The 16758-nt window shown below is 30.2% G+C and overlaps 1 protein-coding gene across 1 annotated transcript in view; it reads left to right on the top strand.

Moving 5' to 3' along the window:
- Positions 1 to 16355, top strand: part of LOC123300798 (inward rectifier potassium channel 2-like) — a gene marked incomplete at its 3' end in the record, with an annotated part of 62931 nt that extends 46576 nt beyond the window's left edge. The window contains exons 5-6 of the mRNA XM_044883450.1: positions 13590 to 13846; positions 16118 to 16355. Of these exons, the coding sequence (XP_044739385.1) occupies positions 13590 to 13846; positions 16118 to 16355 (495 nt within the window). The remainder of the gene's footprint in view (positions 1 to 13589; positions 13847 to 16117) is intronic.
- Between the last annotated feature and the right edge of the window lie 403 nt (positions 16356 to 16758).

The following is a 16758-nucleotide window of genomic DNA, read 5'->3' as shown; positions in this document are numbered from 1 at the left end:
TAAAGATCTGGATCGCTTTCATAGGCTATTCCAATCGTGATCAATAGTCGATTTAAAAAAAAAGCTTTTTTCTAAAAATTATAAAAATAAAAGGCGCAATTTTTATTTTTCATAAATGCTCATTTTCTGCTCGGCAGCGGTAAAACTTTTTTTGAATTACAAATAATTTTAATAAAAATTGACCCGTTCACAAACAAAAAACGACGATTTTCGATGAAATTTCTCGAATTATCAACGAAATTGTATTCAGAATCTGTCATTCGATAGGTTTTTTTATTCTCTACAGCTTATATTATGTTCTGAACCAGTTGGAAAAATGCAAAAAATTCTATCTTTCTTAGAAATTTTTCTTCTACCCGACCAAAGTTTTTGCTTCTCGATAGCATGCTTAGGGCTTTATCATTGAATCGTTCAGAAACTCTCTGGATTTTAACACGAACTTAAATACTATGAAGTCTAGTACTATAGTATTTAGTACTAAAAAATATCTCCGCGTACGAACTGAGTTGTCGGCTTTGAATCAGTTAGGTACAATTTATAACAAAATTCATCATGTTTTTTACGTCAAAGTGAAAAGATGATTTTATTTTACTTGGGCTATTAAAACTTTATATATTTAATATGTATAAAAGGTATATATGTGCTTCTGTATGTATGTTTGTATGTATTTTGGTACATGTTAATGCAAAAAATATTGAATCAATTACATAAATTTAATTTGAAATATCAAATGTTGATTACGCAATCGTTTGCTTTTTACGTCATGTAAGTAAAGAAAGATAGCCACTCTTACACATAAAGTAATAAGAGTATTTTTTCTCACTACCTCAGTGGATATGTGCTATAAACAAACAAACACATACATAATATTTGTAACGTATTCATTTGAAATATATGCAATACCTGCTGTATACACGCTATATAATGTTTCTAGCCTAATTTGCACCCTAAGAGTAAACAATGATGTTTACAAAAAAATGTTTAAAACAAAACTGGTTTATTTCTTTACAAGGAACATTTTTTACATGCAGACTTTTGTTCTGTATCTAACGGTCTACAAGATAGATCATACCTACATACCACAGACCCAATTAATCATTGTTGCTCAATTACGAACTCAACCTCACTTTTTACATCCTGAGCTCGCTTTTAGATTTTCAGCTTGATATCCTTTTTGGTTTTCGAGTTATCTAGTCCGCGACACACAGACAGACAGACAATCAGAAATTGACTAATTAGGTGATTTCATGAACATCTATACCAAAATTTTGTTTGTTGCATCAACATTTCACAAGTATAAACTCCTTCTAAGCGAGGTAAACTCCTTCTACTTGCTCTCCATATTCACTACCAAATTCTTCTAAAAGCAAAGCAAACACGAAGATCTCTCTTCAAAATCCACCGCCCCACATGTACTTTTTTCTAGTAATTTCTTGATTGATTTTTATTCAACTTAACATCAATTCTAAAGCAACGCAACAGTGGAGAATACTGGCATACAGCCCGGGCTCAAAAAACTGGCTGTAATGTTATGTGTCCCGAGTAGGGCCTTCGAGCCTACTTTTTTTACTCTCCTCATCTCCAATATGAAATTTCTACTATGTGTAATGAAGACTTCCTCCAGTTCGTTACTCTTTACAATCTATGGGATTATAGAAATACTTTTATCAACCAATTCTTCTAACCATTTATTAATTCAATGCAATTTGATAAAATATCTCAAAGAACTGTTTGAGTATATTTTTTCTCATTGTTGAGTTGTCAATTCTCCTACACGAGCTGGTCTAAGCCCACGTCAGGAAAATAAACCAAGCTAATATGGTAGACAGTGGCGGTTCCACCCATATGAGCATGATGGGCATGCCTCTGCCTAAATAGACATATAGTTTAATAAAATAAAAATAAAAAACAATGAATCGCTTTAAATAGTTAGTCTATTGTTCCTAATTTCATACTAAACCTTTCAACTATTATAATACTGGAGTAAATCTAAGCAAAAAAAGGCTGTTATATGGATTAAAAGTTCGAGCAGCGAAACTTTGGGGTTTTTCTTTTCACATCAAAATAAGTATTTTTTGAAATTTTTTACTTTCCCGGAGTGGTGCAACATGTTTAAAAAACAAAATGGCGTCAAAAATGAAATTTTTTTCAGAAATTTTATCATTTTTATTTTATATTCGCAAAAGGAGGCATCGGTGCATATCCAAATTTGGTAGGTTTGTAGTCCATGTTAAGAACTACTCCTCATAATTTTTTGGTGGGGTTTCGTCCCTTCCCCTCCCAGTTATATATATATGTATACATACATATGGTAAAACAGTTCATTTGACTATAACTTGAAAAATATTCGATTGATTTTAATGAAACTAATATCAATAGTAGGTTTTATTACGTACAACTTTCGGTTAAAATTTTAGCGAAATCCGTTAAATAGTTCGGCCAAAATTTCCAATTTAGGGAATTGTTTAAAATGGCTGCCATTTTATGCCATTTTGTCCTACGAGGTTAAAATTTTTTTAAATTGTAGCATTTTTTATTATCTTTCGATTTAATAATAAGTGGCTTACCCGTAAAATGACTCCTTGATCCATATTTTTGCGAAAAACGGAAAATTTAACACTTTCTGGAAATAATTGTTTGGGGGGGGGTGTATGGACTGGCTTTGGGGGGTGTTTTTTGCTTTGGCATGAGAAAACTATTTTTAAAAGAGGTCTATATGGTTTAAAGCAAAATTTTTAAGTTTTAACCCCCGCGCTGTAAGGGCGAAGGGGTGTATGAAATAAATGTATCTTAAAAGATTTTAAAAAGAGGTCAAAATAGTTTAAAATGCTAAAGTAACCCAAAATTTTAGATGTTTTTATTAATATAGCACTTTTTACAACATCCACCCCTTCCCCTCCCGCTTTCATATTTTTTGCAAATTCAAAATTTTTATGACGTATAAAGGGGTTTTGGGGGTCGCTGATCTCGAACTTTTAGCCCAAATAAGTACACCCCCTAAAAATATTACAATTGTTTTTGATAATCTATTGCAAAATTCGAGATCAGCGACCCCAAAAACCCCTTTATACGTCATAAAAATTTTGAATTTGCAAAAAATATGAAAGCGGGAGGGGAAGGGGTGGATGTTGTAAAAAGTGCTATATTAATAAAAGCATCTAAAATTTTGGGTTACTTTAGCATTTTAAACTATTTTGACCTCTTTTTAAAATCTTTTAAGATACATTTATTTCATACACCCCTTCGCCCTTACAGCGCGGGGGTTAAAACTTAAAAATTTTGCTTTAAACCATATAGACCTCTTTTAAAAATAGTTTTCTCATGCCAAAGCAAAAAACACCCCCCAAAGCCAGTCCATACACCCCCCCCCCAAACAATTATTTCCAGAAAGTGTTAAATTTTCCGTTTTTCGCAAAAATATGGATCAAGGAGTCATTTTACGGGTAAGCCACTTATTATAAAATCGAAAGATAATAAAAAATGCTAATTTTTAAAAAAAAATTTAACCTCGTAGGACAAAATGGCATAAAATGGCAGCCATTTTAAACAATTCCCTAAATTGGAAATTTTGGCCGAACTATTTAACGGATTTCGCTAAAATTTTAACCGAAAGTTGTAAGTAATAAAACCTACTATTGATATTAGTTTCATTAAAATCAATCGAATATTTTTCAAGTTATAGTCAAATGAACTGTTTTACCATATGTATGTATACATATATATATAACTGGGAGGGGAAGGGGCGAAACCCCACCAAAAAATTATGAGGAGTAGTTCTTAACATGGACTACAAACCTACCAAATTTGGATATGCACCGATACTTCCTTTTGCGAATATAAAATAAAAATGATAAAATTTCTGAAAAAAATTTCATTTTTGACGCAATTTTGTTTTTTAAACATGTTGCACCACTCCGGGAAAGTAAAAAATTTCAAAAAATACTTTTTTTGATGTGAAAAGAAAAACCCCAAAGTTTCACTGCTCGAACTTTTAATCCATACACAAGGCGTAATTTCACTCTACTATAAATAAATACCGACTCTGGATGGCCAAATGGAAAAGAGAATGTGAAAATAATTTTTCCATACCAGAGTCAGTGGCTCATCTCATTGAACCATTCCGGCCAGCGTAGCTACCGCAGGAAGATCGTTTTCTACACTTCACAGGGTAAAATTTTGGTTGTATGCTTCAATGGGACAGGAAAAATTATTCGGGCTTGCTTTCCTAAACATCTGGAAATCGATGATATTATCAAAACACGAAAAAATTTCTCGACAAAACGAAAGCTTGAATTTGTTATTTAAGTAAAGAACCTAAATAAAATTATTTAATGTAAAATGTATACTGGTAATTTAATTTGAAGTTGTAAAAATTTCATTAGAATTGGTTCTGTAGTTTAGATTCTAAATGTGACACTGTGATGTGTAAACAATGAAACATTTTCTTTTGTAATTTTTGTGAGCGATAAAACTATAATTTTACAGGTTTATTAATTTAAAAATACACTGTAGGTACAAAATCTTGGTCAGGGCGTCATATATTTTGTAAACATCTCCTTTAGGAATGCTCTATATCGATCATGAGCGATTTATACTCCGATTCGCATTTGACCGATTTTCGGTTGCTGTGCCGTGCCCATCACCTTTTTATACCATGTATATATGAAATATACATAGTATATTAAGTTTAGTCCTAAGTTTGTAACGCTTAAAAATAATGATGCTAGGAAAAAAATTTTGTCATAGGTGTTGATAAAATCACCTAATTAGTCCATTTACGTTAGTCCGTCTGTGGACACGATAACTCAAAAACGAAAAAAGATATCGAGCTGAAATTTTTACAGCGTACTCAGGATGTAAAAAGTGAGGTCAAGTTCGTAAATGAGCGTCATAGGTCAATTGGGTCTTGGGCCCGTGGGACCCATCTTGTAAACTGTTAGAGATAGAATAAAATTTTAAATGTAAAAAATGTTCCTTATCAAAAATTAAACAACTTTTGTTTGAAACATTTTTTCGTAAACATCACTGTTTACCCGTGAGGGCGCCAATTAGGCGAAAATTTTATAATATGTACTATACTTGATTAACAGTTATGTATGTGTCACATGTTTGTATGTGTAATGTGATAAAGAAATCAACACTGACTATGCATGGTATTTCAACAATTAACTCAGTCAATTGTTTGTTTTCACTTGTTTGAGAGCTGACTTTAAAAACGGACCTTGTGTGTATCATGATCGTTATTTTAAATTCTTTATTTTTGAATAAATGAGTACTTTTGTATATATGTATATGTGTTCTGCAAAAACAGATAATATAATATCTTTTTGACTGAATTTAATGATTGCCTTTTATGGTTATAATATATTATACATATATAATATCTCTACTCTCCATAATATATGTACTAAAATAATATACCTATTAAACGTTACTCAAATTATATATTCAAACATATAAAGAGATTATTGAGTGAAAACTAAGCATTTAATTGACAACCAAGATTAAAAAGACTCTGTTATTATTAAAAATTGTCCTCTTGCTCGTGCTGCCAGGCGATTATCGTTTCACCTTGAAATCGATGCGTCAACAATGCAAAAATTGATAAAAATTTATATTTGTGTGTGGAAACTAAAGAAAATGGACCAGATAAAAAAGACAAAAAACATCCGTCTGTCAAAAGAAAATCTGCTTAAATAATCCAAGTGAAGTTTTTTCACCGGGATTATCTTTATTTGGATGCAGAATCAAGTACGTAAATATTCAAGGGCAAATTTATTTATTATATTAAGGTTATTGCATTAGGTTGTAACTACTATAAAATTTGTTCGGGCTACTTTTAGCTATTATAAAAGGTTTGAATTTTCTTAGATACCTTCCCATAGTCTTTTTATTTAATGGATCAAAGGACCATAAAATAAGACAGACATTAGAATTAAAAATGAAGATTTCCTTGATAATATTCTGCATCTAGAATTTCAGACTCCTAATATTTAGAAATTAAAAATCCTGAAATTTGAATCTTGAAGTTACAAATTCTAGGCTAAGGGATTAAAATATCAAATTTTGAAGAATGAATTTAAATTTTTGTTGGTGCTGAAATGAACTATTGCAAGAGTCTTATTGCAAAATCGAAACTTGCTCTTGCCCATCGCTACGTATAACCTTGTTTAATAATTAAAAATTTAAAATTAGTTAGTGAAAACTGAAAGAATTTTTTTTAAAGTACGCAAAAATATCTTCCAAATGAAATGTAGTACAATTCATTAGCGTCGCAAGTAGCAGAGCTATGATGACAATAAAATTGTTTGCCCGCTTTTTTCTCACCACACTATTGAAAGTAACGTCAATCCTCTAACAATTAATTTTATTACATCAATAATACTAGGATTTGTAAATTTGAAAATAATAAAAATTTTCAGTTTTGACTTTTTATCCGACAAACGAATGGAAAATTGAAAAATGTTAGTTTTGTCACATTTTGTAAATTGAATTGGGATTTTGAATTAAATTTTTTTTTTTCTTTGATAAAAATAGAAAGATCATATATATATATAAGTTTTATAACAAAACTGTTTTTATTTGTTCGTAATAATTTTAAAGTTACAGGCAGTTTTAAAAGAACTTTTCAAAAGAGAAACGAAAACGTCCGATAAAAAATGGTCGTATAATCGTGTAACGTTATAATGTTAATTAATAATTGTATACTGTGTAATTATAGTATTCAATTTACAATATTACGCCACAACGATGATTTACGTAAATTTTTTTTTTGTCGGTCGTTTCGTTTCCCTTTTGAAAAGTTCATTTAAATCTGTCTGTATCTATAATATTACCATGAAAAAATAAAAACAGTTTTGTTTTAAAGCTTTCCATTTTTGAAAAAAAAAAAGAAAAAAAAGAGACCTTTTTCATGAAAAACAGAAATGCTGTTTGTTGATTTTTTATGAAAATATAGGTCGAGTAGAGCCTGTAACTCAAAAATTACGCTTTTTTAACAATAAAAATATTATGAAAAAACTTGTAAAAAAGTCACAATATTTGAAATAATTTAAATCTATTTTTTTTTTGGCTCCACCGCACACGTGATCAGTGATGTCAATCCTACAAGCAATGACAATAAAACAGTGTCAACAGTCGTATTAATATATCATTATTATCAACTTTAAATGACGTCAAACCAACCTTCGTGTAACTTCGTGTGTTTTCGGATCGTTTTCGCCAATTTGAATTTTAATGATTTTCAGTGTCTGTTTTATCGGTCATATGGCTCCAAAAAAATCGGGGGAAAAAATTAGCCCATTTATCAAGACATTTTCTTTCATTTAAAAAAGAGAAAAAATAAGGTGAAAAAGGTCTTTTGGTTCAAAATCACAATTCAATTTACAATGCTGTGACAAAAATGACAATTTTCATTCATTTTTCGGACAAAAAGTCAGTGCTGCAAATTTTTATTATTTTCAAATTTACGCATCGTATTAAATATGCTCTGATAAAATTAATTGAACGAGGATTTTGTATAATTTCCATTCCGTTACTTTCAACTTTCAACTATAATCCCTATTAGAAAAAACCGCATCAAATTCCGTTGGGTAGTTTTAAAGATCTTAGCATACATACCGACATGACAGGTATAAATAGCGTTAAGGGACTTTGTTTTTTACTATGTATTGATACGTGTATACACACTATTTAATGCTCTAACCTAATAAACCTAACCACGAATAAATATATATACGAAAAAATGTTTCAAACAAAAATTATAAAAGTAATTTTTTTGTACGAATATTTTTTACATTTAAACTTTGGCTCTCTCGAGTGGTTTATAAGATGGTCAAGCAATTGACTTATGTTGTTTATTTACGACCTCGACCTCATTTTTTACGTCCTAAGCAAGCTATAAAAAAATTTCAGCTTGATATGTCTTTTCGTTTTTGACTTATCGTGTTCACACGCAAGCGACGGACAGACGGGTGAACAACCAGAAATGAATTTTATAAACTCCTATACCAAAATTTTGTTCGTACTATATACTAAATGAACTTTGTTTCACTTACAATTTATTTAATATATAACTATTGATCAGCGATTATTGATCTTTATTAACCTGCAGTTCCAATTCAATAATAGCTATACTATGCTTAGCTCGCTGCTTTTCATTTGGCTAAAATGAAAACCAATACACAATGCATGGATAATAATAAATACTACCGCAATACTATTCAAATATTTGTTCATAATTATAGATAAATATGGTGGGAGCGCAAAGAAATACATAAGTGTACAGTAAGATAATATAATGCATTATTTATAAGCGCTTGCACCATTTATTGAATTTAATATTTTGTCTTAAATTTTCGAATGTTCCGCTCAACTTTCGAATTTTTTCTTTCATAAGAACCTTTTTCTGACAATAATTAACAAATAACTCGATCATCTTAGTCAAAAAAAGTGGTTAACCTCAAAATCTAACGGAATAAGCTGAATATGTGTACATGTTTATTTTGACAGTATAAATGTTGTCACAAAAGTCACAAATGGTCACGTGTGCGTCTCCTTAGATATTCAAAGTCAAAGGTCGCGAAAATCAGTTTTTTGTGAATATCTCATTTCTTTTGCCTTCAATCGCATTAACATTTATTATAAAAGTTGTAAAGGTTAAAATTTTCTACAAATTTTACTGAAAATTATTTTGTGCGTTGAACCGCTTTTGAAATTAAGGACTGGGTCAATATTTATAAATATAAGTTATAAAATAATTACTTAAGTATTAAAAAAAGTTTCAGCCAAAATTTGTAGAACATTGTATCCTATACAACTTTTACAATAAATGTTACTACGCTTGAAGGTAAAAGAGACGAGATATGCACAAAAAATGATTTTCGCGACATTTGACCTTGAAATCTACGAACGCGTGACCATATGTGATTTTTGAGACAATATTTGTACCATCAAAATAAAGGTTTGTACACAAATTCATTTACTCCGTTAGATTCCAAAGTGAAACCCACTAGATTCAGAGGTGAAAGATGATTGGAGTAAAACCAAAAAAGAATTAGCAAAATTGTTCCATCAGTTCTCAAGTTATAGCGTGGCCAGGAGAAATAGGTTTTCATTTTTATATGTATAGATAGAGACATGGTATAAAAAGATTATTAAATTTTATATTAAAACCTAAAGCAACTAATTGAGACCTAATTAAGGCATAAGGTCCGTTATGTGCTGCTAATCTCATTCTGTTAGGGACATGACAATGATTACAGAAATGCATTTAAATGTTTTAAAAAACAAACTGTAAACGTAATATTAATAATTATAAAGTATTAAAATTGATTTAAAACACAAAGTAGTGTATGTCTATGACTATGTATAATGTACCTTCTATGTATGGTTTATATGTACTACGACTTGTGTTGTATATGTTATTTTATATTATTACTACTTGATATTAATAATATAAACTTTATTAAATAATAAACACTTTTAATAAACATTTAACAATAATTAAAATTAAAGTGTATGAAAATGAGTAAATACTTCTCTTTAGTTCAGTTTTAAATAAATTTATTACCTTTTGAGATATTATTATTAAAAAAAAGATTATTTTCTTCTTATAAAAATTATTTTTAGCAAGCTTTTATGTTATTTAACTATTTCACAAGTCTTTCTGCTGTCTTTACGATTAAAATCTCATATCTACAACATAAGAAATGATGCCAGATTTAGACCAAAATGTTACAATTTTGAAATGGAATATGATTTTTTACCCAGCTCAAAATTTTCGAATGAGTGTGTAGATCAATCAAGCTGCTGAAAAATTTGAGAAAACAACCTTTGGACCTTATATTTTGAACTATAATGTCTCTTGAACTTTTTTCCTAAACCTCACAGTTTTTGAGATACAAGTGATTGAAAGGCGTATCAAAAGACAAAAAATACTCTTTGTTTTCTCAAATTCCGTGATGTTTCAGTAAAATTAGATTGATGGAACTTTTAGAGACACTCACGTGTGCGCATGGCGATAGCACTATTGCTACTCAATATGATTTTGTTCAGTGAAAGTTACTTGACTCGCCTTGAAAGGCACCAAAATGTTGAAATAATCAGTCTCTTAGACAATGGTGAAAGAGTAAATAGACTAAATAGACAAAGTGTTCTAAATTTAAGATTTAGATTTACGTAAATAGTTTACATACTATAAACTCGATTAGGTGACTTTCAGTGGGTAGTTACGGTTCATGGTATCTATTCATCAGACCTATTTATGGTTCCTTTAGGAACTGATAATACAATATTAGGATACCAAAAAAAAAAAAATAATAATAATAATATTATGATTTTGTTCTATACACTCATAAGAAAATTTTGAGCTGGGTTTTATAAAGAAGCATATTGTACTTCAGAATTGCAACCTCAGATGCTTCATTTACTACAATAAGTATTAGCAAGGGCCAATGGTGGTCCAAAAAATAATACCATAATACCAAAGAGGAACTATGTGATAAATTTAATATTGATAATATCAGTCAAGAACTTTTTAAAATTAAAAAATATAATTAACGAGACATTAACCGTAAGATCAAAGTACCGCATAGGAGTTCTGAAAAAGATTTTTAGTTTCTGTTTGCTTCAGTAATTTTTGGACACCCTATAGGGTGTCCTTAGTCTCGTATAGGGTGTCCAAATCTAAATTATTAATTATTTTATATACAGAGTGTTCTATAAACTACTGCAGAACGTTTGATTTCCTGAATAAGCTCATAAAACCGAAGGAAAAAGTTATTTACCAATTTTCGATCTGAGACCTAATTTAAAAGATATGGTTGAGGAAAAAATTGAAAAATAATCATTTAAATTACCAATATTAGTCATTTAAAGTAGTAGGTGTCATTTTATGATATGGAAGGGGCTTTCACAAGACTATAAAGTAATTTAATTGGTTTAAGTTATAGTTAGTTAGTCTCTTTATTTTATAATCAAATTATCTCATTTTTTTATTATATTATTTTCACAAAACAACAACAAATAATATTCTTAAGACTGCGCACTTAATATACCCGGAGCCAGAGGTATTTGATTTTGCCAAATGTGTGTACCACATTTTTCAATTGTACTTGTACAGAAAATCTTTTACAAGCAGATTTATACTTCGGATGTTATCAGAATATCGATTGCTCCAATTTTTGTATACCCCTCCTCTTCCACAGAAACAGTCAATACAGTCTCAAGTTTTAAGTCTTAAAAAGGTTTCCCATATATATAAAAAGATATATCGATAATATCGATATCGACTCAGTAATATTAGCCGTGTAAGACAAATTGATCGTTTTAGTGTCTTTGATATCTTATATCAATAATTGTTTCAATATTTTCCTCTCACCATCGATATATGGTTCGATATCGATATTGGTTCATTAATATGAACCGCCTGGGGGTGCTTTTTAACAGCCCATTGATTTATGTGAAATACGTAGAAGGCGTTGTTTTTCTCCTGTTTTGCCCTTGAGGAAAGTGGACATACACAATATATACAAAATGTCACCGTAAACATTTCAAATCCTTCTGAAATGAGTCCTAGAAAAACATTTGTTTTATAGCCTATTTTTACACCTGTTTTACCCTAAATAAGATGACAATCTTTCTTTCGAAAATAAGTTGAAAATGATTTCATCCTCCTTGATTTTCTCAAACAAACACATAAAACCGATAAAAGTCAAGATTTGGTTTTTCTTACCCTAGATAGAAGGGTGGGTTTTTGTGATTTTTATACATAATGCTTCAAGTGAGCAGATGTTCAACCACTCTGAAATCTGTTTCCTGATGAGGCAGACATATTTTACGTTACGGACTTTCTAAACCCCGCCCCCACTTCTATTGCAAACAACCTCACAAAGAGTATATTTTGTAATATTTAAGTTAAAACCGGGTCTCACCTTTCTGAAATTTGTTCAAACTACAGACAGGCGGACCCTCTTTGACAGTCTCTAAAGGCCAAAGATTCTACCAGAATAATTCACGGTTGAGGTCGTAATGCTTAAATAAATCTATGAAATTTTCAGCTTTTCTAAAAAGAAAAAAACTACGCTCTGTCGCGGACCTATATCCAATAGTCAACCAAGTTATTTTACGAAAATTTTCTATTCAAATTATTCTGTATGAGTTTACCTAGGATTCTTAGTTTATCAACACAACGCCGAAACTGTTGATTCAAGGCTCTTTTGCGCTTTATATTTAGAATTAGTTTTTTTACAAATTAACTGTAAAATAATTTCAACTTAATATAGGCAGTTACCATTTTTAATGTAATTTTGTAGGCGAGACATTCTTGACTACAAAAAGGATGTTATCTTGAAAAAAATTTCATTGCTATATAATATACCATCAGCATGTTTTAAAATTGAATAAGTCGCTTTGTATATTTTAAAACATGGCTTACCACCAACCATAACATCTTTTTATGTACTACGATGAGTTCAAATTTCTGTTTGAGTTATCCGAAAGTATTTTTATGATCTCAGCGCTGCGGTTGTAAAAAAATGAATTATTTATCAGGTCACTCAACTTATCCTTTTCATTGAATAAAAAAATTATAAATTATAGAATGTACTAATATATTAATTTATTTTGTAGAAATTTTGTATTATTGTATTTTAAGCGTGCTTTTGTTTTTTAAAAATAGCTGATTCCTTTCGTTATTTAAAAACGATTGATCTCCTGTGTTGTTGATATTTGTAATTTTGAATAAATGTTTTTTTTTTTTTTGTAAATTTATACTTGTTATCTTTGTATAATGAATTGAAAAAACTCTCATTCGTCTCGTGTATTGTTGTCGAAATTCCCAGTTTAGTCATCTAAATTTTTCTGCCCTCGGTTTCTTTATTTCCCGTTCCTTTTTTGTTTTTGTTCTACCTGAAGAAATTCTATGTATTCGTACGAATTGTAGAAATTCAAATAAAATATTATTTACTAAATTACATTCAGCTACACAGCAAATATTTATCCAAAGGTATTTTATTTGATATTTACAAAAAAGTTTTGCTTTATTTGCTAAAACAAACCAAAAATAATACATCCAAATATAGCCAACCTAAATTATTTATTCGTACGTAATCACTATAAATAGCATATAATTAACAACCATATAAATGGCGAAACATTACATCTGTAATATGTCTATAAAGTGACCTGTAAAAACGTTCCAATTAAAATCGGCAGGAAGACTCTATTCCTTAACAGGATTGTCGAATATACAAAAAACTTATAAAAAAGTTTCTCCTAAATTTCCTATACGCACTGCACTGACTGCAAATCTGGCTAAGCCACTTCAAATTTCTAATTTCTCGAAAAGAGTTGATTATATTATCACCGAATGGAAAAACAAATTTAATGGTAATATATGAACAACTTCGAGGATGTTTATGAAAATTAACATCCTCGAAATACGAAAACCAAAACTGAACGAATAACTTCGACACTGGAGCAACAATTTAAAACATCATTTTTCTGTATTCAAAAACTTACCTTTATTAATCCGGTCTACGCAAATGGTGATTTTTTATTTTCTAAATTGTTTAATTTTTATGTTTTAGATTTCCCAACGTGATGGAAAATTATGTTTTATGTTTCGTGTATGGGATATAAATCACTCACATATTATTGGTACGAAGATTCAAGCATATTTTATCCGTACACATAAAACACAAGAAAATGAATTATTAAAAAATTATATGATTGATATGAAAATTGAGTCGCATGGTTTATTGATCTGGCCATTAACAATTGTACATATAATTGATGAAAATAGTCCTTTATATGATATGTCAGCAAAGGATTTATTAACAAAAAGGTTTCCTACTAATATATTATTATTCTCATTATTATTATTATTAGTATTATAATCCGGTCAAAATAAACCAAATATATGAGTGAAAAAACAAAAAATTAGCACCCGGTTGAATTTTGGTAGAATTATTCAAAACACCATTATAAATGATATCTAAAAAGTCCTCATCGATCCGATTTGTGGAAAAAAAATTACGCGGGGTCAATGGTAAAAAAAAGGTTTTTTGCGTTTTTCAGCAAAACGGTAAGTTTTAATATAAAATTAACGCAGACAAAAATTGTAGATGAGAAAACTAAATATGAAAAATGTCACCATATTTTTTTTTCTATGAGCCACCGTTTCGTAGATATTACGATTCAAAAAGTTGAAAGAGTTGTAATGGTCATAATATGTTCACGTTTCCACAAAACCTTCCTGGTAGTGCACTTAGCGTGAACTGACAGTCATCGCTATTTTCAATGTAAGTGAATATTTCTTCTATTACCAGATTCGCAGTTTCATCTTTTTGATGACCGAGTTTAACCTAAGTAGCCCTTCTTTTCTTATACTCTTAATTCAATTCCTTGCCGCAAAATAAGCATAGTTTTTTTACAAAAAAAAAGCTGATACACTTACACGTGCTCTAGTACGAGGAGGACTTCATGTTGTCGTTTAATAGCTGCAGCAATAGAACACTTACGAGTATAATTTTTACGGTACTCCACATGTATGGTCACAAAATTCTGCCCTTTAAGATATTTTGAAATTTCATCAGTTCTTTCAGTACTTGCATTGATTAATGTCTTCATACCACGTTCAACGGTAACAATTTCACCTGGGTTCCTGGGGAAATCACGTTAAAAAAAACGCGCTTAGTACACTTGAGATAGTGGGTTTAGCTAAAAAAACCGTTTAGTTAAAAAAAACCTCCCACAAGTGATATTAACGCGTTTTTGTTAGAATATTGTTTATGTGCTAAAATTTTAACTGAGAGTGAAATTGTTACTGTTGAACGTGGTATGAAGACACTTATCAATGCAGGACTGAAAGAGCTGATGAATTTTCGAAATAACTTAAAGAGCAGAAATCTGTGACCATGAGGTGGCGTGGAAGCGTGTGCGTATGACGATTATCCTTTCAAATTTTTGAATCGTAATGTCTGAGAAACGGTGGCTCCTAGGGAAAAAAGTATTGGGACATTTTTTATATTTAATTATTTGATCCACAATCTTTGCCTGAGCTAATTTTATGAAAAAACTTTCCGTTTTGCTGAAAAACGCAAAAAAACCCGTTTATGTGCCAATTTACCCCGCGTAAATTATTTTCCAGGTATCGGATCGATGAGGACTTATTAGATTTCAATTATGATGGTGTTTTGAAAAATCCTACCAAAATTACGTCGGGCGCGAATTTTTGTATTTTCGAATGTTTAAATTGACCGGGTCATTATTATTAAATTGATTATGCCAATGTATAATTCATCTTCGCATACATAAATTCGGGAGGGCAAGCGATATCTCTTTGGATTTTCGATTAAAGTGAAGAAATTTAGAATAGACGCTAATAAATCCTAACTTTATCATTTTAGTCATTGTCATGATCGAAACTCAGCCGGGTACGTTGTGGTAAGAAGGGTCATATCTTAACGGTGAAAAACCATATATATATAAGATACTGGGGACACTGTTTCACCCTTATGTTTATTCCATAGTTCCTTTGTATATGGTTGGATTGGGTCTGCTGATAGACAAGGCCGGTCCTATCCAGAGAGGCGTCCCGGGTGAGCTCTGTATTTGGCCACCATTGTAGGTCATATGCAATTATAATTATAAGAACTTATTTCGAATTTGTACCATTTTTCCTTTTTAATAATAGAAAACTATAAACATGTACCTAAACTTTTAACTAATGTAATCTCAAACAATGCTCAAACTGTTTTCTTAATTACTACTAATTACTGACAGTTTATTACGTTTTGTGCTTAATCAGAACCATTTAACTTGTGAATTTTCCTCCGCACCTACAGACGTTTAAAATAACTACTCTATTCTTGTATATAGCTATCCGAGAATCCGAACTTTGCACGTTGTGGTGTGCAAAGCTACATCTTTTGTCTTTTCATTCTATAAAAAAATCAGCTGAGTCTAAAAAATATGTGTTACTTGTTTTTACTCGATACGCTGTCATCTTAATGTTAAAATTCCGTGGTCCTTTTTAATAAACTCAAAGATTATCGATCAAAGAATTATGAAGAAGAATTATAAGCCTATAAATTTTTTTAAATTCCTGTTATAGATTTGAAATAATAGTAGTATTAACTGGTTGCTCTGAATCAACATCACAAACATCACAAATGCGTACATCATATTTATCAAATGAAATATTATGGGGACATCGTTTAATACAATGTACTGAATACGATAATCGTAAACAGGCGTTCATTATTGATCACAGAAAATTTCATCGTACGTTGCCAATTAACACACCATTATGTAGTGCAAAATATTTAAATAATTTTATTAATACTTTAAAAATTAATATTTTAAATAATAACGCAACAAATAATTATAATGAAACCAACTGTTAATAAAAAGTGTTAATAATAAAATACGTAAATTATTTTAATAAAATTAATTAGAATAAATAAAAATAAATAGAAATTTATTTTGTGTGTTTATTATTAACCCTTTTGTCATTTCTAAACTGTATGCCTATTTTTTAACCGACTGCAAACAAAAAAGGAGGAGGTTCTCAATTCGACTCTATTTTTGTTATATGTTTGTTACTGTTGTTTTTTTTTTTTTATATGTGTATGCTGTTTGAAAGCTGGTGCTTCCCGTGTGGTCCCATTTCAATGGTGGTCACATTCGGTCTATTTCTGACAATGGCACCCATGAGAAAACTATATAAGTCCTAAATTTGCATTAAGCATGTGC

Source organism: Chrysoperla carnea, chromosome 5 (assembly GCF_905475395.1).
Source record: "Chrysoperla carnea chromosome 5, inChrCarn1.1, whole genome shotgun sequence".
Classification (NCBI taxonomy): Eukaryota; Metazoa; Arthropoda; class Insecta; order Neuroptera; family Chrysopidae; genus Chrysoperla; species Chrysoperla carnea.
Note: the sequence above shows the minus strand (reverse complement) of the source record. Positions and strands in the feature narration are given on the sequence as shown.